Here is a 23,568-nt window from a genome sequence, read left to right on the forward strand (position 1 = left end):
TATTTTTGGTTTGTATCCTATATTTCCGCGTCTTAAGTCATGTATGTAAATTAGTTTATCAGTTGTTGCAGGGTTTTTGACACTCTTCTTGAGTTGGATTGGTTGTGAATGGTTTAGTTAGAAATTTTTTTTGAAATTGCAGGTTTTTGGACTAGTTGAACCATTTACAAACATATCCTACCAGTTTTTCTGTAGAATTTACGTATTTATTTAAGGCTAGAATTAAGGGTGTCACATTATTTAATTAATCGTATGCCAATACGAGTTAATTAAATTGCTTAAAATTGACGGATGATTTTGTGAGTAACGTTAACGTGTCTTATTGTAATTCGATTAAATTAGATACGGTCTAAGTAATCGAATTGTTTTATTACTTAGATAAAATTATTGTTTACGAAACAAATTGAAATTGAAATTGAATGAATAATTTATTATAAATACAAGACGTTGTAATTTATAATTTGATAAACCGTTTTGGTACAAGTATTTACGAATTACTAGTTAATTTTGTATGTGACATATTTTATTAATATGTTGATTTTTAATATGTTAAAAATACACTATAATGTAACATGTCATGTAACATGTGACACATGACAAAATTGACAAATGACAAAATAAAATGGACTAACCATTTTATATATATGTACCGAAATTATGGAGGGGATTATGGTTGATATTGTGTTGATTATTTTAAATGAGAAAACACAATGATTACCCAAACTTATAGCCATGCATACCTAGTTTATCTTGGGTAGAAAAACAAGCTCATGCATTGGCCACCTTTCCCCCCTCCCCACCGGTTTTCTAGAGGAGAAAAGCCAAGGGTTTTTCTCTCAATTATTCACTACTTCACTTAACAATTTTCTAGTGTTAGAAAATTATTCTCTCTACAATTTTGTGGAAAAACTTAGAGAAATAAAAATCTCACAAATTGCTCCTCTCTTGGCCGAAAATACAAGAGAACAAAATCAATATTTTGTGTCTAAATTTAAGCTTGTTTTAATTGATACTAGTCCAATATTAATTAAAATATTGAGGGTATTCCTTGGGTATAAGCTTTTGGGAGAGGTTCTAATTTGAACCTTTGTTCATCCATTGTTGGAAAGCTCAAGAACTAACAAGAAGGAGATCTTGTTTTTGCCCAAAAATCCGAAACACAAATGTAAGAAGTGATGATTTCTTCTCTAACTTGTTTTATGTTTGCATGCATAAGATCTTGTATTTATTTTATGACTAAATAAATTAATACATATATGAATATGTATACTTATGAGATTAATGAATCCTAACAAGCGGTATCATGAGCCTTAGGTTGTTTGCATGCAAATCGGTTTATGGTTTTTCCGAGTTATAAGATTAACATATAAAACTAATTAATTTGGATTTATGAAGATAAACCTAAAAATAACCTTTCATGTTAAAAGTTTCTGGTCCTAAGTTATTTTTAGGACATTTTGGTTTATTTATGGATTTTATTGTTCATTTTATATATTATTGGCATTAAAATGTGATTTTTATGAGAAAAATGTCATTTTGGACGAAAAATAGCTAAACTTCGAATTTTCCAGTGGTTTTTGGATATGTTTTCACATATATTATCTACTGATAGCATGTTAAATCTCGTGATTAACTAAGTTATTTTTCATGAAATATGGATTTTATAAGCTTAAATCGTATTTAAATGGGTAAATAGGTTAATATGAGTTATATTTCGAATATGGTCATGGAAATTTAGTATGTTGTCACATGAAATTTTACAACATGTGTGTAAAATATTTGGCTATAATGAAGTCTTTTTGCATGATTTATGAATTTTTGATGAAAAATCACATAAATAGTGACTATAATTAGTTATAATGCTAAAACATACTTCATGACTAAAGGAAAAACGTCACATGTTGCATTTTATCATATATTTCAGATCTAAAAGTTAAAAGTTGATGAAAATAAATTTTCTCATATTTTAATGGTCATATTTGTTAAAACCGATAAACTGCAACATTGTTTTTCTCGATATTTTTCGAAATTTTTAACCTAAGTTTTGAACATTATGAGTGTCATGGTATTTTTCCATAATGTTCATGTGTTTGAATTTCAAATTTTGAAATTTTATAATTTAATTTGAAGTTTATAGCATTATTTTGTATTTTTGGTCCATAATGAACAATATTAAGAAATCAAGTTGAATTATTGTCAAAATGTTAGTGAAGACTAAGTTTAGAGTCCTAAGATGGTTAGGGTAATTAACTTGAACATAAATATGAATTTATGTAACTTGTTGTGATTTTAACAAGTCCATAATCACGCAAATCCGTAAAAACCGATTAATATACGATATTGGCTCTTTAAAGGCGATTTAGCATAAAATTGAGCATGTTCATACATATTATAATGCTGCATTTTATTTATGATTGTCATATTTTTATTTTATATAATTTTTGAATTATGTAATTTTACTTAGTATGGCCTTAGTTTTTTTTTTTAATTGGTATTACCCGAAATGTATGGGAATATCGATTCGGTTGTAATTATTGTGATCTCGTATCACCGTTTTGAAATTTAATAGATTTATTTTTATTACAAATGTATAATAGGAAATTATGTAATTTTTATTTATTATTTGTAATTTCCCAGAGTTTACATGAAGACGGTGTTACCTCGAGATGTGTGCCAAGACCGAAGATCAAGGGACCAAAGGAGTTGGTTTCCGAATTTGTAATAGTTTATTAGATTTACTATTTTAGGAAGGCCATACTAGGATTTTATTTTTAGGCTTTGCATTTTATTTATATGTTACATGCATCGCTAAATCGCCATAACTAAACATGCATTTTAAATCGAGTTTATCGACCGTCTCAATTACAATTATCGTAGTTCACCGCTTTAGTTCACTTAAAACGTGATAGATAATAAATTGACATGACCTCTCGCTAAATAAACAATTGAGACTTAGCCTTACCAAAAATTAGAAACCATGAAAACCTATTTCGTGAGGGAGTGCGCTCGGCCAAACCGGGGTACAAACCTTGTTACGTAGGGGAAGTGGGTGATAAATGTCTATCCACCGAATTCGTGTTGATGAGGGTTGTATCGCCAAAGCGTGCCCAAGTTAATGTGAATTTGGATCATGGACACATTTATTCGAAATTTGGGTTGAACTCAACAAAAGTATTCTCGACCATAGCCGGATGTGTTTTGGGCTAAAGATAAATATTAATGTAATTTTATCGACCAAGAGTTCTAAAAGTGGAATCGATTAAAGAGTTAATCCACCGAGTTATATTGATGAGGGTTGTATCGCCAAAGCGTGCCCAAGTTGATATGAATTTGGGTCTTGGAATCATTTATCAAGTTGGGTAGAGGTCACTAGATAAATGCTATAAAACTTGTTTAAATTAAAATTTACGAGTATTATTATTATTATTTAAACGACAAGTATTTTATTCCTTCTATTTTGTTTTGTAGACCACTTTTATTTCTCATAACAAATGGCCGCACCAAACAACAACGCTCACGCTCTCACTAATGTTTCATGGCTCCGATCCTTCATGGATCGTTGTAAACTTGAAAAGAATGGGTCAAATTTCTCCGATTGGGATGCCCAACTCAAATTAGCCGCTCAAGGTGACGACAAGCTTCGTTACCTCATTGAGGCCTCTCCACCCGAACCTAATGCTAGGTCGAGTGCCGCCACTAGGGAAGCATATGAGGCTTACCACAAAGAGTCTGCCGCTATCAAAAATGTGTTGATTTTTGCTATGGAGGCGGATCTCCAAAGGAGAGCCTTCAAAATGGGCACCGCTTATGAAATTTATTCCAAACTTGTGACAATGTTCTCACAAACACCGAGGATCGTCCAATATGAGGCGGGCTCGGCATTCTTTGATCTCGATTTCAAGGAGGGCCAAAAGGTTAGCCCTCACGTGCTCAAATTGTTGGAGCTAGTCGAGACATTGAAAATTCAAAAGGTTGAAATCCCCAAGGAGCTCATTGTTGATAGGATTCTTCACTCCTTATCCAAAGTCAAAGCATATGTGCAATTCCGGGTGAATTTCAATATGCAAGACAAGGACGTGTCTCTTGAGGAGTTGCACAAGTTACTTGTGCAAGCCGAAAGAGACATGGGGCTAAATGTTAACCCACCTAAGGATGTGCTAAATATAAGCACTAAGAGCAAGGGGAAGTTCAAGAAGAATGGGAAAAAGAGTAAGAGGCAAGCTCCCATGAACACCAAGGCTAGGACTTTTGAAGCTAGCACTTCCAAACCCAAGAAGGGTCCTCTTGATAAATGTCATTATTGTAATGGTGTTGGACATTGGAAGAGGAATTGTTCCAAGTATCTTGGTGACATGAAAGTTGGAAAGATCACTCCAGTAGGTAAATGACTATCCTTTCTTTTATGTTTCTAATTCAACTATGGTATTTTGATACAAGTTGTGATAATGTATCCCCCTTTTTATTGTAAATAGGGCCTCCTCCAAGCAAAGACAAGGGAAAAGAGAAGCAAGCTTAAGAAATCATGAAGGAGCTAGGAGTAGCTACCAATGAAGCTTGGCTTTTATTATTGTCTTTATTTTAAATGTTATGGATTTTAGAACTATTTTGATTTCCGTGTTCGACATGGAAATGTGTGATCCTTCTAAACAATGGTTGTATTTTGGATTTTCGTGACTTGGCTTGCAACCCAAGTCGCCCCTTTTATCGTATTTGTTTGTTCTAAAAATTCGTCTTTATATGTGATGCGTGTCTTTTATATAAGGTTTTCACCTCACTTTTACACGCATTTCTGTGCTTTTTATGTAGCATCTGGCTACAAATATCCCCGAATATCCTACTTTGGTCCGTTTATTGTAATTTGCAGGAATTGACCGAGGAGGAGCTAAATCGAGCCTTAATTGTCCCAATTGTACGCATTCATGGGAAGTAAGGAGCCGGAGCTTAGAAATCTTACACTTGGAGGACGCATGAGCTGAGTAAAGGAAGATACACAAGTCCTGACGTGCCTATGTAGCTCGATCGAGTGGTTTACTGCTCGATCGAATGCTTTATACACTCAAGACTGGTCGATCGACCAGTTTAAGGAGTCGATCGAGGAGGTTCAGCAAGCAATGTTCGATCGAGAGGCTGTTCTAGTTCGATCGATGGACTTGATGCTCGATCGAGTAATATCTCTACTCGATCGAGGGGTTTTCGTGTGCTTTTGATTTATTTCCGCCTAATCTTTTATGGGCTTTTGTAATCAGTCCATAGATTAGGTTTTAGGATGATTTTTCAGTATAAGACTGCGGAGAACATTACGTTACTCCCATCTCTTCACTACGCACATTTCTACTGTTACTTCTATCACTGTTATTTGGAATTCTATTCTCTCCCTTGCCACTCGAACTCGGTATTATCAATTTAATTTATTTCTTTATCGTTTTTATTGCTTTTAATTCCTTTTCTCTCTTTACTTTTTAATCGTTCAATCAAATAGATTATTCATCATGTTTAGTTTAAATTGTTTGGTTATTGTTATTATGAATCTGATGGTTATGAGTAGCTAATTCCCTATGCTAAGACTATAGGGGACCCATGATTTGAAGGGAGAGTAATCGAATTACCTGATTAATGCCGGTATCATCTTTGTTGTTTAAATGCTACAAATAATTGTAATTGCCTAATTGAGTCGACGCAATTAGACCCTTATTCTTAGTGGACCTTGACCTGGACCGAAAGGTTGGAAGAGGGAAACTAGTAGCGAACAATAGAGTATTGCAGCGAGGGCGAAAGTTAAACTGTTTACACTTTAGGGTGAATTAAGAACCGAAAGGTGACGTTCGCTACCCCTTAGACCGTATTTGCATTGACCTGAGACCTAGATTACTTGACCGGATGATTATGGTGAACCGCTTGTCTTAGCTATTCTCTTTTATCTGTTAAACTCCTCCTTTTATTCCTCTTTCCCTTACTCTTTTAGTTAGAAATCACAATTTATAAACCCTCAAAATGGTTACTTTGGCGAACCTAGTTTAGCAGACAAATTCCTACCTCTCTGTGGATTCGACCCGACTTCCCTAGCTATATTAGTTAGTTGGAACCAGTTGGTTATTTTTGACAGGTACGCGACAGACGTGTCAATATGCTTGCACATAGAAACATATGAACATCTACTTAAAGTGATCCAATAGACAATTATAATGATAGGATTCATTATATGTCCACAAGCTTGAAGCTTGTGTATGATCAATTATAAAGTGATGTTGAGTTGATGAACTCTCCTAAAAGAATGTCTATTACCAAATACACTCATCAAATCTAAAATCTATTAGTCAATCTATGAAATAGTCCTCCTTCTACTTCAAAATCATTATTTGTGTCACATAAGCTATCTTTGAATATCTAGTGTATTTATTCTAAAGATAGAGTGGGAGAAAAATGAAGACACAAAGAATACAAAGAATAATTTGTATGCTTGAGTAAATGAGATCTACGAAAGAAAGAATGATTTGTATACCAAAATAGATAGTATACATGAATAGATGAGATCTATGGTCTTGAATAGATGAGATCTACATGACAAAAGAGACCAAGTGAAGTAATCAAAAGAATATGTTCTTAAGATAACTACACGAGGAGACCAAAAGAAAGTTCTTGAATGAAAATGACTAAAGAAAAGTCTCAACAAGAGATTTTGCTAGTTTATGACCTAGATATGAATAGAGTTTCAAAATTGATATTTACTAAAGAGCCTAAATGAAACAAAGTTGCATCCTTGAATATAAATGAGATTTATGATTAAAAGTTGCAAAGAAAGATATGCCGATGTCTACAAGAGCTAAGTTAATGGTTAACCACGCTAATGTCGTTACTTAACCTCATTATGAAAATGAAATGGTTAAAACCTCCTTCCGAAAAGGATATTTTGAGAAGGACGTGTATTAAATGGGATTTCACATTTAAGTAATGACATTGTTACGCATCATTATAAAAATGAATGAGTTAGAGATTAAAATCTCTTTCCATAAGTTCAAGATTGAAACCTTTTCAAAATAGGTTTTTTGAAAAGATATGTTGGGAACATATATGGTTTTATCTTAATAACTTGGCAAAGCAAAATTGATTTCAATTCTTGAAATGTTTCAATTGAGTAATCAAATACGAAACATGTGGAATTGAGTGGGAGTTTGAAATTATCATATGAAGACATGATATTTGGTGGGAGCAATCATCTTGTAAAATTTATAACTCATTACTCATTGAGAATGACGAGCTAGTACTATCTTTCACAAAGAAGTATTTGAGTTTTCAATTCTGGATGAAAATGGACTAAGATGAATCCAATCACAACGTGGGATGTTGGATAGGCATTGAGATATGCACGTCAAATCAACAAGAAACGTAGGTTATTCATATCGATGAAAATGGAATTACCATAAGCAGTCACGGTCATTCATTGAAGCTAAGAATGATTGATTACATGATTAAAGATTACTAATGTTTCCGCCATTAGAATAATCATGCACATGTCCTATAATGAATCATATGCTTAAGAGCATGATGAGTCATTGGTAAGCCATATAAGAGTCGTCATGAATTCTCGAGGAGAACTAATGAGCTATTCTAGTGTTTGATAGAACACTTTGTTATGTGACAAGAAGTTGCACATATTGAAGTTTTGAAAACGCGTAAGGATTTATGAAAATCCTAAGCTATTTAAGCTAAAAGGAGAAATAAGAAGTTTGAAAAGATACTTGGTTATAGTACGAAGTTACTCAAAACTAGTATTTTCAAATTTGCTAGGACTTATGAGAAGTGCTAGGCCAATCATCTTGACAATTGTTGCAAGATCCTACAAAACATATACCTGGTACATTATGAGTTGGAAGAACACTTGACTAGTGCAAGTTATGTCGTCCACCATAATTCGTTTGTTATGTGATAAACAACAAGAAAGTTCTCTCAAAATGAAGAACCTAAACCTAGTTTGGGAAACTAGACATGTACTTGGTGAGATTCATGCTATGTAAGACAAACGTGAAAATAAAGGAAAATGCAATTCAAAAGATTGAACACATGGACACATGGTGTGTTAAACTCATGTTGCAAATGACTAGTGTTTACACACTTACAATATACATCACAAGGTGGTAATATGGTATTGACTACCCGAATGTGATGTCCACATTTGTCGTTTGAGTTATTATTATTAACTCACCTTATACTTTGTTACATCCAAACGGGTTGTAAAGACAATTGAACCCCGTTAAAGTGAACACGGATTAGCATTGTATTCGCCCATAGTCACTTACATGAGGTGACGTCTCGAAGTGACTAGAGTGTGATGCGATTGATGGCAAGTTCAAGTGCCATGGAGTCATGTGAGATGACTAGTCGATCACATAGGCAGACTGTTAGGAACACTTTGTCGGGCTAATGACCGCTTATAGAGTTCTGGAAAAGTTATATAGCCTGGTCGTGGCGAGAGCTACTATAGTATTCTAATGAGTCAATTCTTTGACTAAAGACTGTTCACCTAAGGTGGCACAGTTCCAGATTAACTTTGATTTATGTTACTACGACCTTCGTAAATGGGGTCAAATTGGCATATTTTCGGTTATGATGGCTGTGGCTAATCGAAGGGAATAGTGCGATAGGAATTGTCCACCCCTTGTCAGGGTTAAAACAATATCTCAGGGCCACTCGAGGAGTAATGAACTGGAAATGCGTGGCCACGCTCGGAAGGTATCCATGGTAGATAATTTCGGTCAATCAGTTATTCTCCAAATCGAGGAAACCACTCTCGATATGATCACTTGCAAGTACGACCCGAAAGACACTTTGCATTGAGTGGGAGATAGTAATAGGACAAGAGAATTGGTGACGCACACTTGTCGAGGACAAGTGGGATATTGTTGGAATAAGTGTCCTCCGACAATAATGCGATCACAACTGTCGATCATAATGATCACATGTTTAAATCTCATTTTTAAGAATACATGTGGGAAGTAATTTTTACAGTCAACTGGTCCACACATATCGGTAATGGTTGGTTGACTAGAGTTTGACATTACTGTCGTGCGACGGTGGTGATCAGTTGACCCCCTTAGGTGATACCTATAGCGAAATACTCTTAATTGATTATTTAATTAATCGTATGCCGATACGAGTTAATTAAATTGCTTAAAATTGACGGATGATTTTGTGAGTAAAGTTAACGTGTCTTATTGTAATTCGATTAAATTAGATACGGTCTAAGTAATCGAATTGTTTTATTACTTAGATAAAATTATTGTTTACGAAACAAATTGAAATTGAAATTGAATGAATAATTTATTATAAATACAAGACGTTGTAATTTATAATTTGATAAACCGTTTTGGTACAAGTAATTACGAATTACTAGTTAATTTTGCATGTGACATATTTTATTAATATGTTGATTTTTAATATGTTAAAAATACACTATAATGTAACATGTCATGTAACATGTGACACATGACAAAATTGACAAATGACAAAATAAAATGGACTAACCATTTTATACATATGTACCGAAATTATGGAGGGGATTATGATTGATATTGTGTTGATTATTTTAAATGAGAAAACACAATGATTACCCAAACTTATAGCCATGCATACCTAGTTTATTTTGGGTAGAAAAACAAGCTCATGCATTGGCCACCTTTCCCCCCCTCCCCACCGGTTTTCTAGAGGAGAAAAGCCAAGGGTTTTTCTCTCAATTATTCACTACTTCACTTAACAATTTTCTAGTGTTAGAAAATTATTCTCTCTACAATTTTGTGGAAAAACTTAGAGAAATAAAAATCTCACAAATTGCTCCTCTCTTGGCCGAAAATACAAGAGAACAAAATCAATATTTTGTGTCTAAATTTAAGCTTGTTTTAATTGATATTAGTCCAATATTAATTAAAATATTGAGGGTATTCCTTGGGTATAAGCTTTTGGGAGAGGTTCTAATTTGAACCTTTGTTCATCCATTGTTGGAAAACTCAAGAACTAACAAGAAGGAGATCTTGTTTTTGCCCTAAAATCCGAAACACAAATGTAAGAAGTGATGATTTATTCTCTAACTTGTTTTATGTTTGCATGCATAAGATCTTGTATTTATTTTATGACTAAATACATTAATACATATATGAATATGTATACTTATGAGATTAATGAATCCTAACACTGAAAACTCCCCCACAACTGGTATCTGATCAACTGTCGGACTCTCCATCCTGTCATCTCTCACATGGCACAAGATCATCGGGCACCCCTTCCTCAAATAAGACTTCAAGGTCACAGCTACAATCAACTTAACTTTGGACCTCTCAGAGACACTTTCTTTTGATGATAGTCTATCTTAGCTTTGTACTTTCCTAACCAATCCATCCCGACTATCATCTCAAAACCGTCTAAAGGAAACTCTAGCAAGTCTACAGGTAGATCAACTTGCCCAACTATCATGGATACATCTCTATACAACCTCCCACACGATACAGACTCACCCGAAGGTATAAAAACTTCCTCTCTTACAGACTCATACTCTCTCAGACCCAATTGTTTAACATGACTCGAAGATACAAACGACTGTGATGCCCCCGAATCAAACAAAACAAATGTATAAACACCATTAACAAGAAAAGTACCAGTGATAACATGAGCGTTGTCCTCAGCTGCTTTCTTCTCCACCATGAACAGCTTGCCACTGGTCTTCTGCCTACCTCCTGGGTACAGATTAGTGCTGAAGTAGCCGGTTTAGCACCCGACCCCTGGTTGTTGTTGGTGTTCGTAGCGTGTTTCGATAAGAGTTACCGCCATTGCGGTTGCCCCCACCGTTGTTGCTCGACCTCCTGTTGTTCCAGACCCACCGGTCTGTTGCTCGCATAACTCTGTGCGGGACCCTGAGGAATGCTCCCCTGTCCCGGCCTCTGAAAACCTCCACTCACCGCACTGGTGGACTCATATCTCTTGTGGCCCGTACCGCCACAGTTGTAGCAGGTCATACCCCAGCTACCCCCACTACTACCACGGCCTCTCTCGAAAGAAGCCCCAGCACTAAACCCTGAGCCCGATGAATATGCTCTCGCCTGAGTGTGGTTACCCTTCTTATAGTTGGATTGGCCACCTCCCTCACTCTCAGCCTTTCTTTTCTCAAAGACTCTCTCTCGGGCCATCTCCACTAGCCGCTCACCCTCCCGGCTCTCTCATAAGCTTCTTTAACATCCGTAAGGACTCCCACAGTAACTTCTCCATTATCTTGGGGTCAACCCCTTCTCAAACCTCGAGCTAGGGTCTCATCACTCAATCCCATATCCTCGCATACCTAGCCTTCTCATTAAACTGTCGGTAGTACTCGGCCACCGTCATGTCACCATCATCTTAAACCCATCGAACTCCTCTCTCAGCTTACTCCTCACATGCTCCGGCACAAACTCTCGCCTCATAGCCTTTCTAAACTCTTCCCAAGGAATAGCAGGTAACCCCTGCCTCGCATACATATCCCTAGCGTTCACCTTTACCTTGTCTCACCACTCACCTGCTGCCTCCCTCAAGTAGAACCCAGCTTGTTCCACTTTCATCTCATCCGGGCAGTGCACCAAATCCAGGATGTTCTCCATCTCTTTATGCCAATTATCCAGAAGAATTGGCTCCCCAGTCCCCTTGTACTCTTTTGGGTTAAACCTCGCTATGTAGAGACTAATCTTTGAATGATCAACATCCTTATCCTTCCCCACTCTCTTTAAAGCTTCCGTAAGAGCATCTTGGTGCTCCAACATCTTAACTATGTCATCGGTGGTCATGCTCTCAGCTCTAGCATAAAGGGCGTTTCTCTTTGGCGGCATCTTGTAACTATATAAGAAAAGGTATATATAAACATGCATACTATAACCCAAAACACGTATATAACCTGCACAGACCCCACTCGATCGAGTACCAGAATTCACTCGATCGAGTTGAGGCCACTCGATCGAGTGCCCAACCTACTCGATCGAGTGCCTCGACTCCAGAACCTAATCAGACTCATGCCCAAAAACATACTCGACCGAGCTGACAAGACACTCGATCGAGCGCCCCCTACTCGATCGAGTGCCTCTATGTACTCGATCGAGTACCCAAAAACACGGTTCTGTCCAGAAAACATCGAACTACCTACTCGACCGAATCACACCCACTCGATCGAGTGCCTCACCCACTCGATCGAGTGCCCCCCACTCGATCGAGTCATGCAGACTCGCATAAACTACCCGCATGTTCATCTCACCTTCCCACATAATATACAGGTTTTATAAGTTTAACCAAAATAAACGTAATTACGCATGCAAATACGCGCAACTCCTTATATAATCATTAAAACGATCTATTCATTTTATCAAAATGCCACATTATAAACACGCAACATACTTTTCATTCAATTCAACATGCAAACACGTCTCCTTCAATTTTTATCCATACTTCCAATTCTCCACATCCAACATCCAACAGTTCACAACACATGCTATTAGGTACATATACAGAACAAAAGACAACACTTACGACCCTGACACGTACCCCCATGTGACCGGTTCAAAATTGCAGGGCGAGTTCGCGACTTTAGGACGTCTCCCAAGCATTTGCATTAGCTTCTACAACTTTTACCCCGGGTTCATTTTAATTGACTCCCTATGTTCATTAGATTCATTGGTTACAGGTTTCAGGATCGTCGCTCTGATACCACTTTGTGACACCCTCATACTCCAAGTGCCTTACCAGGACCACTCAGGTATAAGAACGTCACCATCTCGGTTTCCCGAGGCAATTATAGTCAAATGACAATGAAGAAACATAATTTAAATAGCCAAACTAATTAAAGTGATTACAAATCCAAAACCAAACCGATAAAAGGTACAATACATGTTCTCAAAAACCAAAGGTCTAAATAACTAAAGTATGACAGCGGAAGACTCTAATCAGCTCGTGGTGACACATCCCAGCTAGCCCAAATGCCTCTAGTCAAACCTGCTCAACAACTTCTCACCATCCTCGAATGGATCACCACAGTTTGTAGAACAATTAAACGGGGTCAGTACTAATTACACAAAACAAGATACAATACAACAATTACCAAACAGCACAATCGTCACATCAAACCCCGGTCTCCATGAACAATCTCCACGTAACTGACTACACACTAAAGTGTGTAGCCCTGCCAGATTACCCATCGCAACAGATACTCCACACCGCCAGTGGGGGACCGCAGCCGTACCCACCAAATCCCCGCTCATCTCCATCTAACGATAAACCCAAGTCCATTAATGTGCACATCCCTTCTGTGGCGGGTTCCACAGAAGGCGAATCATGGGCGTGAAGCCACTCCCGCAAGTGACTCCACTCAGCCAAGGACACGCCCCGAAGAACACAGACAGATAATCAACAATCACAATACAATCTCAACAATCGTCTGAAATAATCAACAATACTAACTACAGCACAATTCACCACACATATCATGTAACTAATACTGAGTAGGGAAAACCCTACCTGAAATGCAATCACAAGCAGCAGACAATCTAACAGCTGTCTCAAAAACGCTCTTCTACGAATCCTCCTCCTATTCACATAATCATATAATTACTAACAAACACAATTAACCATCAAAACCCCCAATCCCCCAAATTAGGGTTTAAACAAAGTTCATTAAATGCTATAAAATTGGCATGTATATCTTACCCTCGACGCAAGGATCACAAGGACACAAAGAAAGATGAAATCCAACCTCTCAAGCTCCGGGATTTGCCAATAACACGGATGATGCAAACAACGTAGTCTCAATCTCCTTTTTAAGATTATTAGGTTTGTCAAAGTGTTTAATAAAGATGACGGTATGAATTATATACTAATCCGTGTTATTAACAAAACCCGTCGAAATAATACTCGTTAACCGACCTACTCGATCAAGTAACTAACGTACTCGATCGAGTGCCACTTACTCGATCGAGTACCCAGGCTACTCGATCGAGTACCCTACAGGCAGAACACTGTTTCTAAATCAAAACACCCTTACTCGACAGAGTAAGGCCCACTCGATAGGGTACCCAGAGACTCATAAAACCGTAGTATTACAACATTTGTTCCGGGATTGTGGGGTTGCTCAACGGGTGTGGGAGGGGCTTAGCTTGGCAGGGGACGAGGAGGAAGCGAGTGGAGGGAGTGTGAGAGATTGGATTGAGGCACGATGGAAGGAGTTTGGGGGGCGGGAATGTGGGTGGTTTATGGTGGGTTGTTGGGCGTTGTGGGAACATCGCAACAAAGTTATTTTTGAGGCTCGGGAGGTGGACCCAAGTTGCGTGGTGAAGCGGGTACGGGATGTTATGGAGGAGATAGAGGGAGGGGGATACGTGCGACTTGGCAGCAGGGAGCAGGGCATAGTGGGGAGGAAGGAGAGCGCTCGGAAGGGATGGGTTGCTCCTCCGGAGGGCTACGTGAAAATCAATGTCGACGCGGGTGTACAAGAAGGAATGGGTCTGGGTCTGGGAATGGTGTGCAGGGACAGACGGGGTCAGGTGTTATGGGGTGCGACGTTTGTGTTAGAGCAGCTGTGGGAAAGTCATATTGCGGAGGCAGTGGCGGTCTTGGAAAGAGTTAAAGAAGCACGTCGAAGGGGCCATGCGAAAATCATCGTCGAAAGTGATTGTCTACAAGTGGTTGAAGCGTTGCGGAAATCTTGTCCTGGCAGAAGTATTTTTGATTTAGTTTTGGATGACATTCTTTCTTTACGTTTTTCTTTTAATTCTATTGTATGGTCGTTTACTAGTCGCTTAGACAATGGGGTGGGTCATGCGTTAGCCCATCCGTTTCCTAGAATAGTGGGTAAGTTTATGTGGTCAGAGGACTTGCCTTTGATTGCGAACGATGTCGTTTGTTCTGATTTATTATTAATGCAATAGAACCTTCGGGTTTCCTTTCAAAAAAAAAAACATTACTCATTTACTCCGTACTTTAATTATTATCTCCCCCAACCTTAGATTGCATAGTACAACTCTAACAATAACCTACCACCACCGTCAAACCACCCCAATCTTTGCCACTTAGAACAATCGCTTGATTAATCAAATGTCGCACACAAACGACTTTCATAGCCTCCATCTCCACTTCGTTCACCCTACAACTCCAAAGAAGACAATAAACACCTCTATTTGCAAATTGGCTTCCGCACGGACCAATCGACGCCGCCGATTCAAACTGTTATCGTTTTCTTAATTTTGATGGTTGCTATGGTGCTGAAATTGACACGTTCTGGTCTCATGTTTAAAATTTAAACATCTCTTGACCAGAACAACCTTGAAGGAGAGCTCTATGGCAGATTGACAGGTGATAATCTTTACCTTTTTCTTCAATTTCCGCCATTTTTAATCATCTAGAGCTTTAGTTCGCTTACTAACTCCATCACTTTCAAATTTTTCTGAATGATTTCTATGTTGACATTTTTTAACATTTCGTGACATTCGTTGATTTCATCTTCATCTTTTTCAAGGTTTTGATTATCTGTATTATTAACTTTATATTATTGAGGAATGATTTGAGTTACTTTCGGTTCACTTAATAACCGTTACTGATAATTTTGCCCCCATTCTGTGTTGTGGTTAATTGACTATTGATTTCAATTACGAATAATTTTAGGGATGAAGATCGAGATGGTGGGTCAAGAGACGTCCTTATACACTGGGTTTATTTCTAATCAGACTATTTTGCCCTTCAATTTGATGGGAGGATATTATGTGTATCATTGTGTCATCGTGTAAGGCCACCCATTCATTTCCTTTCACTGTTGTTTCTCTACGAAGTATTTTTTATTTCATTTTCTCATTTCCTTATTCTCAAGATCTCATCTTTTAGTCTTCTCTGTCAGAATGATCAGTTATTATTTCATATTTTGTGATGAACTAGCACAATATTTGAATGAGTATTTCAATTAATGTCATTTAATATGGGTTTTGGAATTTTGGTAATGTTCTTTTTATTTAATTGTGTAGGTACCGAATCAAGTCAGACCGAGATAAGCGAGACGGGTCAAAATATGGCAAAACAAAATCAAGAAGAGCAAATGATTAAAATAAGTGATCACAATTCGTGCAAATAATGTAGTTTCATTAGGTGAGTGCAATGTCGTCAATACTTATTGCATAGAAACTGTGGTGAGGCATCTACTTCTGGGTAATGATTAGTTTCGGATTTTGGTTGCCTATGTATGGGTGTGATTCGCCTCTTTTATGTTCAGTCTTAAATTTGTGTTATAGTTGTGGATCTTTTATGGTAATTGCTGAGGGACTGAGGCACTGAGCCATCAGTTTTTATGTTGAATAGACTGCACTGTCTACTAGACTTTCTTCAGAATAGAACATCTCCGTCGCTCCCCCTGATTAGACTGCCGGCGGTTGTGTTTTTGCGATGAATGTCTTCGTCGCTCCTCCGAGGCCACATCCGCTGCTAACGCGAATGGTTTTTGCGAAAACAGAGATTTTGAACTAAGATTTTTTTTATGTGAATTAATTCTTAAAATCAAACGAGGTATGCTAAACGAAAGAAAAAAAAAGGAACTATTGCCGAATTAGTTTGATTGGTATCAATGAAAGACGTTTTTGATGTCTTTTAGATTTATTTGTGAATGCAGGAGTGGCGTGGACGAGGAAGAACACATGGGATTACAGAAAGTACGAAATGAAGAGAGAGGAAGGAAGATGACAATTAAGAGTCATTCAGAAGTTACAACATTCACATTTTTATGAGCACAGAGTCGGCTATCAGAAAACCTTTACTACTACCCTGCACATAAAATGTATTACCTTACTTGCACTTACTGGGATTTGACCTTCAGTAGCAGATGCCTTAACACGCATAAATTTATCACCTAAAGTTTTACTTTAGCTTAAATTTATTTAACATAAAGTTGTCAATTCTTTTATAATACGGAGTATAAATTACTTTTGATTAAAGATATATACTCTCTCCTATTTACTCATTTTCTCCCTCTTTCCGTTTTCAAGGTAGTCGGATTTTCTTCCCTCTTTCCTTTTTTGGAAGGTTTTGTGTGGTCCAAAATCAGTTGTATGTGGGGTAAAGTGTTTTGTGAGGTCCAAAATCAATTGCATGTGGGATAGAGTGTTATGTTTTGGGGATGACAACAATTCAAGAGTCAAGACTCAAATTAAGCCAGCACTAAACATTGTAATAACCTCTGACTTGGTACACATTTGTATAGATTGGTCTTAGAGCAATGTAATGAAATTCTTTCATTTTTTAAAGATTGGTCTTAGAGGTATGTCGAGCGGGTTCAAGGAAAGTTTCTTGACTAAAGAACAACCCCCGGCAATGTTTAGTGCAAAGTAAGTATTTGTAACACTGGAGAGTAATGACACGAAGTGGGGTTTTAGCTATCACTTTTGTATTGATTATGTAGTACCATTATAACTCGGGTTGCGGATCGAGCATTAGCACCTTTAATAGGAGTATTTAAATAATGTTAAAAAGATAAAATTTGGAGATTTTTTTAAAAAAAATATATGTGATAAATTATGCAGTCGGTGCGAATAGAATTGAATGATGAAAGTAATAAAAGTAACAATAATACTCCCTTCGTTCAACTTTTATCACCCTATTTCAATATAATACTAGTGTTTTGATTAACTTTATTCACCTTCAATGACAAGCAATGCCATTTAGTCATACTATGTGTTTTCTTACAATAATATGCTAAAAAAAAAATCTTTGTATAAATTTAATGTTATTGTTTCTTCTAAACAATTCGAATATCAATGTTATATACTCGTATCTTGTATACTTTTCAAAACGACTTTGCAAAGACGGTGTGATGACTAATATATACATAATTAGCTATTCTAACTTTGTAATATGTATTATAGGTACGTTCCTACTATGACAAAACGAAAGGTAAAGAAAATAGATGAACAAACTCGAGGATTAGCGAAGGAGATGGTAGATAGTAGGAAAAGGGCTATTAAAGAAGGGGAGAATGCATCAAAAGATGACTTGCTAAGTATAATGTTAGAGTCGAACGAAAAGGATAAGAGCATGGAGTTGGACTTGCCATGCAGGAACTTATTGCGGAATGTCGTTTATTTCTCTTGGCGGGCAAGGATACAACCGCGTCTTTGTTAACTTGGACGTTGGTGTTGTTAACCCAGCATCAAGATTGGCAAACTAAAGCACTGAGAGGAGGTTTTGCAACACTTTGGAAAAGACAAGATTCCTGATTTTGAAGGCCTTACAACAACAACATCAGAGCCTTAATCCCAAAATGATTTTGAAGGCCTTAATTCTCTTAAAATCGTAAGCTATTTCTCGCACTATTTCTGTATTAGTCAATTCTTACCTCTTTCATTTTTGCACACGATTCGATTATTTTATACATGTTATTGACTAAGTAAATCCATAAATAACAAAATTTAAGTTTTAACCCTCAAACAAATCTCAAGTCTTACGCTGATAATATAACGTTTTTCTTAATGAGTTGTCATATTTCTTATCACATGTAGGTGACCATGATACTCCATGAAACACTAAGGTTCTACCCTCCAGTCCCCGGTCTTTCTCGGGTCATTGCGAAGGATAGCAAATTAAAGAATTATTCTCTATTACGCGAAATGAAGGTGAATATTCCAACAATTCTTGTACATAGAGATGAAGAAATTTGGGGTAGTGATGCAAATGAATTCAATCCATCAAGATTTTCAAAGTGCTACCAATGTCCAAGGATCTTTTTTACCTTTCGGTGGCGGCCCTAGAATTTGTATTGGACAAAACTTTGCACTAATGGAGGCTAAGCTTGCCTTAGCCAGAATTCTTCAACGGTTTTCCTTCCAACTTTCTCCATCTTATGTTCATAACCCTGTACCACTCGTGGGTCTAGTGCCTCAATATGGTGCACCTCTTATTTTATACAAAATTTAGACTGGTATTGTATTTCTCACGACGAATATTGTCCAAAGTTGGTTATCACAAGTCGAAAGGCATTCAAAATAAACTGTACCTACTTTATACTCCCTCCTATTCTACATAAACTTCCCTCTTTCCTTTTTCATCTATTCACAATATCTTCCCTATTTCTATATTTAGTAAAGTTCTATACTTATTTTAATCACCTTACCCCACAACAATACCCCACCTCAACCCACAACAATACTTATTTTAATCAACTTACCCCACAACAATACTTATTTTAATCACCTCACTCACAATAATACCTCACAATACCTTTGCTCTCTCCAATTACCTAACTCCACTACAATACTTTACCTTATTTTAACCCCTCTCCTTAATTCTAGTGCCCCCCATGAATAGGGAGGTTTATCTAGAATAGGAGGGAGTATTACACTTCCGATTATATGTTATATGTATGACAGTCACAAATTTAAATTAATCAAATGTTTCTTGTTTATGTTGACTGCCCGTTCTCATTAGCCGTGCTTCATTGTAGTCTGTAGTTTGTATCTAATTATGTAACGCTCCTAGCCTCCTACTCTTGAGACTCGTAAATTTTAAATTTAAAACCCCAGTCGAGAAACTCATCCTGTAATTTAGGCCGAAACACCACCAGGATCGTTGGTGTAATTAAACCAAAACCGCATCTAACAGAAGACGAAGTTAAGTTTATCTTTGGGTTTTCGCATCTAACAGAAGACGCATCTAACAGAAAACGAAGTTAAGTTTTATCTTAACTAATATGCGTTTGCTCCCCAGCTACAATGAAACAATCAGAGGCACAAGGAATAACGAAAAGATCTACTACATTTATAGCATTGTTATCAAAATTACCAAAATGATAGAGGAAATAAGGAGCAATTGAGCTCCAACGAGCTCAACTGCAAGAAAAATAGTGGGGCAAACTTAATCTGGGGTTAAACCCCAGAGCATATCCAACATTGTTCAAAAAAAAACCAGCAGCATAATAATTGTCTTAGAAAAATAAAAAAACAAACTTCACCAAGTCGATCAGTAAAACACTTAATCGACCTCCTCAATCTTGGGACCAGCACCTCCTGAACCAGCTGGGATGTCATCATCCATGGGAGCACCTGCCTCACCACCAGCACCCTGGTACATCTTGGCAATGATGGGGTTGCAAATGCTCTCAAGCTCCTTCATCTTGTCATCGAACTCATCAGCCTCAGCTAGCTGGTTGCTGTCCAACCATGAGATGGTTTGGTCGATGGCATCATCAATCTTTTTCTTGTCATCCTCAGCGAGCTTTCCAGCAATCTTCTCATCCCTGACAGTGTTCCTCATGTTGTAGGCATAATTCTCCAAGGCATTCTTTGACTCCACCTTCTTCTTGTGCTCCTCGTCCTCAGACTTGTACTTCTCGGCCTCTTGAACCATCTTCTCAATCTCTTCCTTTGATAATCTACCCTTGTCATTGGTGATGGTGATCTTGTTCTTTTGGCCGGTAGTCTTGTCCTCAGCCGAGACATTTAGGATACCGTTGGCATCAATGTCAAAGCAGACAGTGATCTGAGGTACACCTCTTGGGGCGGGAGGAATGCCAGAGAGCTCAAATTTACCGAGCAAGTTGTTGTCACGGGTTCTGGTTCTTTCACCCTCATAAACCTGAATCAACACACCAGGCTGGTTGTCGGAATAGGTAGAGAAGACTTGTTCCTTCTTGGTGGGGATGGTGGTGTTCCTTGGGATCAACACAGTCATGACACCTCCAGCTGTCTCCAAACCAAGAGACAAGGGAGTGACATCAAGAAGAAGAAGATCTTGCACCTTCTCATTACCCTCACCACTCAAGATAGCGGCCTGGACAGCAGCACCATAAGCAACAGCCTCATCAGGGTTGATGCTCTTGCAGAGCTCCTTACCATTGAAAAAGTCCTGCAATAGTTGCTGGACCTTGGGAATTCTGGTGGAACCACCAACAAGAACAACATCATGGACGGTGCTCTTGTCCATCTTAGCATCCCTCAAACACTTCTCAACTGGCTCCATACACTTCCTGAACAAGTCCATGTTCAATTCCTCGAAACGGGCACGGGTGATGGTGGTGTAGAAATCAACACCCTCGTAGAGAGAGTCAATCTCAATGGTAGTCTGAGCAGTGGATGACAGAGTCCTCTTCGCTCTCTCACAGGCTGTCCTCAATCTCCTCAAAGCCCTTGGGTTTCCACTGATATCCTTCTTGTTCTTCCTCTTGAACTCTTGCACAAAGTGGTTAACCATTCTGTTGTCAAAATCTTCTCCACCAAGATGAGTATCACCAGCAGTGGCCTTGACTTCGAAAATACCCTCCTCAATAGTCAACAATGAGACATCAAAGGTACCACCTCCAAGATCGAAGATCAATACATTCTTCTCACCAGTGCTGGTAGCCTTCTTGTCAAGACCGTAGGCAATAGCAGCAGCGGTGGGCTCATTGATGATTCTCAAAACATTAATTCCAGCAATGACTCCAGCGTCCTTTGTGGCTTGACGCTGGGAGTCGTTGAAGTAAGCTGGGACAGTAACAACAGCGTTCTTAACAGTGTTACCAAGGAAAGCCTCAGCAATCTCCTTCATCTTAATGAGAACCATGGAGGAGATCTCCTCAGCAGCAAACTGCTTGTCCTCACCCTTGTAGTTAACAACAATCATGGGCTTGTCACCTGGTCCGGGGGTAACCTTGAATGGCCAGTGCTTCATGTCATCCTGAACTGAAGCATCGCTGAATCTCCTACCGATCAACCTCTTTGCATCTGTCACGAAAATACACAAGCATGAGCTACTAGAAGACTACATCAATACGGCTAAACTTGCCTAAAATGGAAACAGATTCAAATCAAAAAAGTGTGAAAGTATTTAACATATTTCATGGAATCAGACAGCCTAATATCTCAAACATGAGCTAAACAAAGATAACTTGGTACAACCAAACATGAGCTAACAAAGAACGCTTTATACAACCAAACAATGTTATATTTATTACTAGCTCCATCTCAAAAATTTGTTTTACCTATCCTGATCTTTGTGAAGGGTAACTTTATCAAAGGTAAACAAATGAATGGAATAGCGGGAATAATAATCAAGAGATCTAAATTCAACAAGCTCAATAGAATATCTTACAAATTCACTCAGACATAGCTTTGAGTAAATTAATCCAAAGAAACACAATTTACAGAGGCTAAGAAGAATAAATCTAAGAAATTTAAATAGCCGATCGCAACAATAAATTAAATAACACAACTGTCTTTCTAGGTGATGAAACAACAAATCTAAATCATCAACGAAAGATAAAACAACATCAATAAAATTAGTTTATTTGATTTCATCACATGACCAATGATTAAAACGAACATCATGTTTCGAGTAAACAGAAATTAACCAACAAAATCTCAGAATATCGTCGCTAAATCAGGTAATCAGCATCAAACTTTGACGAAAGCAAACACACAATGTAATAAATCAGATGATTCCAACTACTATATACCATGCTGTTTTACCTGATAAAATTAATAAATCTAAGATCATAATAATTACAAAACTAAATCTAACTATTTCGTGTACAATAATTATAAATAAAACAAATCCTTTCAATTGGGATACATCATGTTATAAGAACAATAATCACAATCAGTATATATAATTAAATCTAACTACTTCATGTACAACAAATTCTTTCACAAAACAACAAAACAATTCAATAAAAAAAGTCAGATCTGATTAAAAACAGACTTTAACCTAAATAACAGCTGGATTGAATCTGAATATTTCTCGAAAGTATACATAAATCTAAATCCAAGTTAACCAGATCTAAGCTCAAAATAATAAAAAGGTAACGAGAGAAAAAAGGAGGACTAACCGAAAACAGTGTTGATAGGGTTCATGGCGACCTGATTCTTAGCGGCATCACCGATCAACCTTTCGGTATCGGTGAAAGCGACGTAAGACGGGGTAGTCCTGTTACCCTGATCATTGGCGATAATCTCAACACGATCGTGTTGCCATACTCCGACACACGAGTAAGTTGTACCTAGATCGATACCAATAGCTGGTCCTTCTCCTTTGCCCGCCATTGTTGATATTGTAGATCTGAATAAGCTCTACTAAAACGACAGCGTATTGGGAGAGAGAGATTAGAAAGAGAAGGATTGGAGGAGGAGTAATTGAGGCGACGAGGGGGTTTTATATTGTTTGGAAGAGGTGTTTAGGTTCTAGAATGTTCTAATAGGGTTTGGACTGTTGGATTAAGGGTTGAGCTTTGGAATCAAGGGTTGAGATTGGTTGGGAGACTTGGTTTTTTTTTTTTTTTTTTTTTTGACGGAGGTTGGGAGACTTGGTTGATTGTGTGTTATTTAGGGTTTTGTGAGTATTTGTTGATGCTGTCTATTAGTGGCCGTTTTTTTGGTTTTGTGGCGTTGATTAATTGGGCTTTTTTGGGGGGTCGGGTTTAGTTGCCGACTTTACGGGCATAGATATGTGGACTCTCTCGAGTTCGTTGGATTCTATCGTTTCTACTTTCTAGTATTCCCAACTACATATCGCAAAATCAACCCGATTCGAAAAGCATGACTCATTACCCAAAATTGACACGGACTTACA

General features: G+C 37.7%; 2 protein-coding genes across 2 annotated transcripts; one reads left to right on the plus strand and one right to left on the minus strand.

Annotated features, from left to right (window-relative positions):
* Positions 1 to 14,345: 14,345 nt before the first annotated feature.
* On the plus strand, positions 14,346 to 14,921 carry LOC141595576 (uncharacterized). The gene has a single exon (XM_074415543.1). It carries the CDS (start codon positions 14,346 to 14,348, stop codon positions 14,919 to 14,921), a length of 576 nt encoding a protein of 191 aa, XP_074271644.1.
* Positions 14,922 to 19,761: 4,840 nt separating this feature from the next.
* Positions 19,762 to 23,137, minus strand: LOC141597101 (heat shock cognate 70 kDa protein 2-like). The gene is made up of 2 exons (XM_074417450.1): positions 22,829 to 23,137; positions 19,762 to 21,725 (listed from the first exon to the last, which is right to left on the minus strand). Exons 1-2 carry the CDS (start codon positions 23,040 to 23,042, stop codon positions 19,996 to 19,998), a joined length of 1,944 nt encoding a protein of 647 aa, XP_074273551.1. The 5' UTR covers positions 23,043 to 23,137; the 3' UTR covers positions 19,762 to 19,995.
* Between the last annotated feature and the right edge of the window lie 431 nt (positions 23,138 to 23,568).

Source organism: Silene latifolia, chromosome 8 (genome assembly GCF_048544455.1).
Source record: "Silene latifolia isolate original U9 population chromosome 8, ASM4854445v1, whole genome shotgun sequence".
Classification (NCBI taxonomy): Eukaryota; Viridiplantae; Streptophyta; class Magnoliopsida; order Caryophyllales; family Caryophyllaceae; genus Silene; species Silene latifolia.

Bases quoted from the DNA above. Each gene is read 5' to 3' on its own strand.
- LOC141595576 (XM_074415543.1), top strand. From the start codon at position 14,346: ATGGAGGAGATAGAGGGAGGGGGATACGTGCGACTTGGCAGCAGGGAG.
- LOC141597101 (XM_074417450.1), bottom strand. From the start codon at position 23,042: ATGGCGGGCAAAGGAGAAGGACCAGCTATTGGTATCGATCTAGGTACA. The intron at 21,726-22,828 runs GTTAGTCCTCCT...TTTTCGTGACAG, and splicing joins CCCTATCAACACTGTTTTCG to ATGCAAAGAGGTTGATCGGT.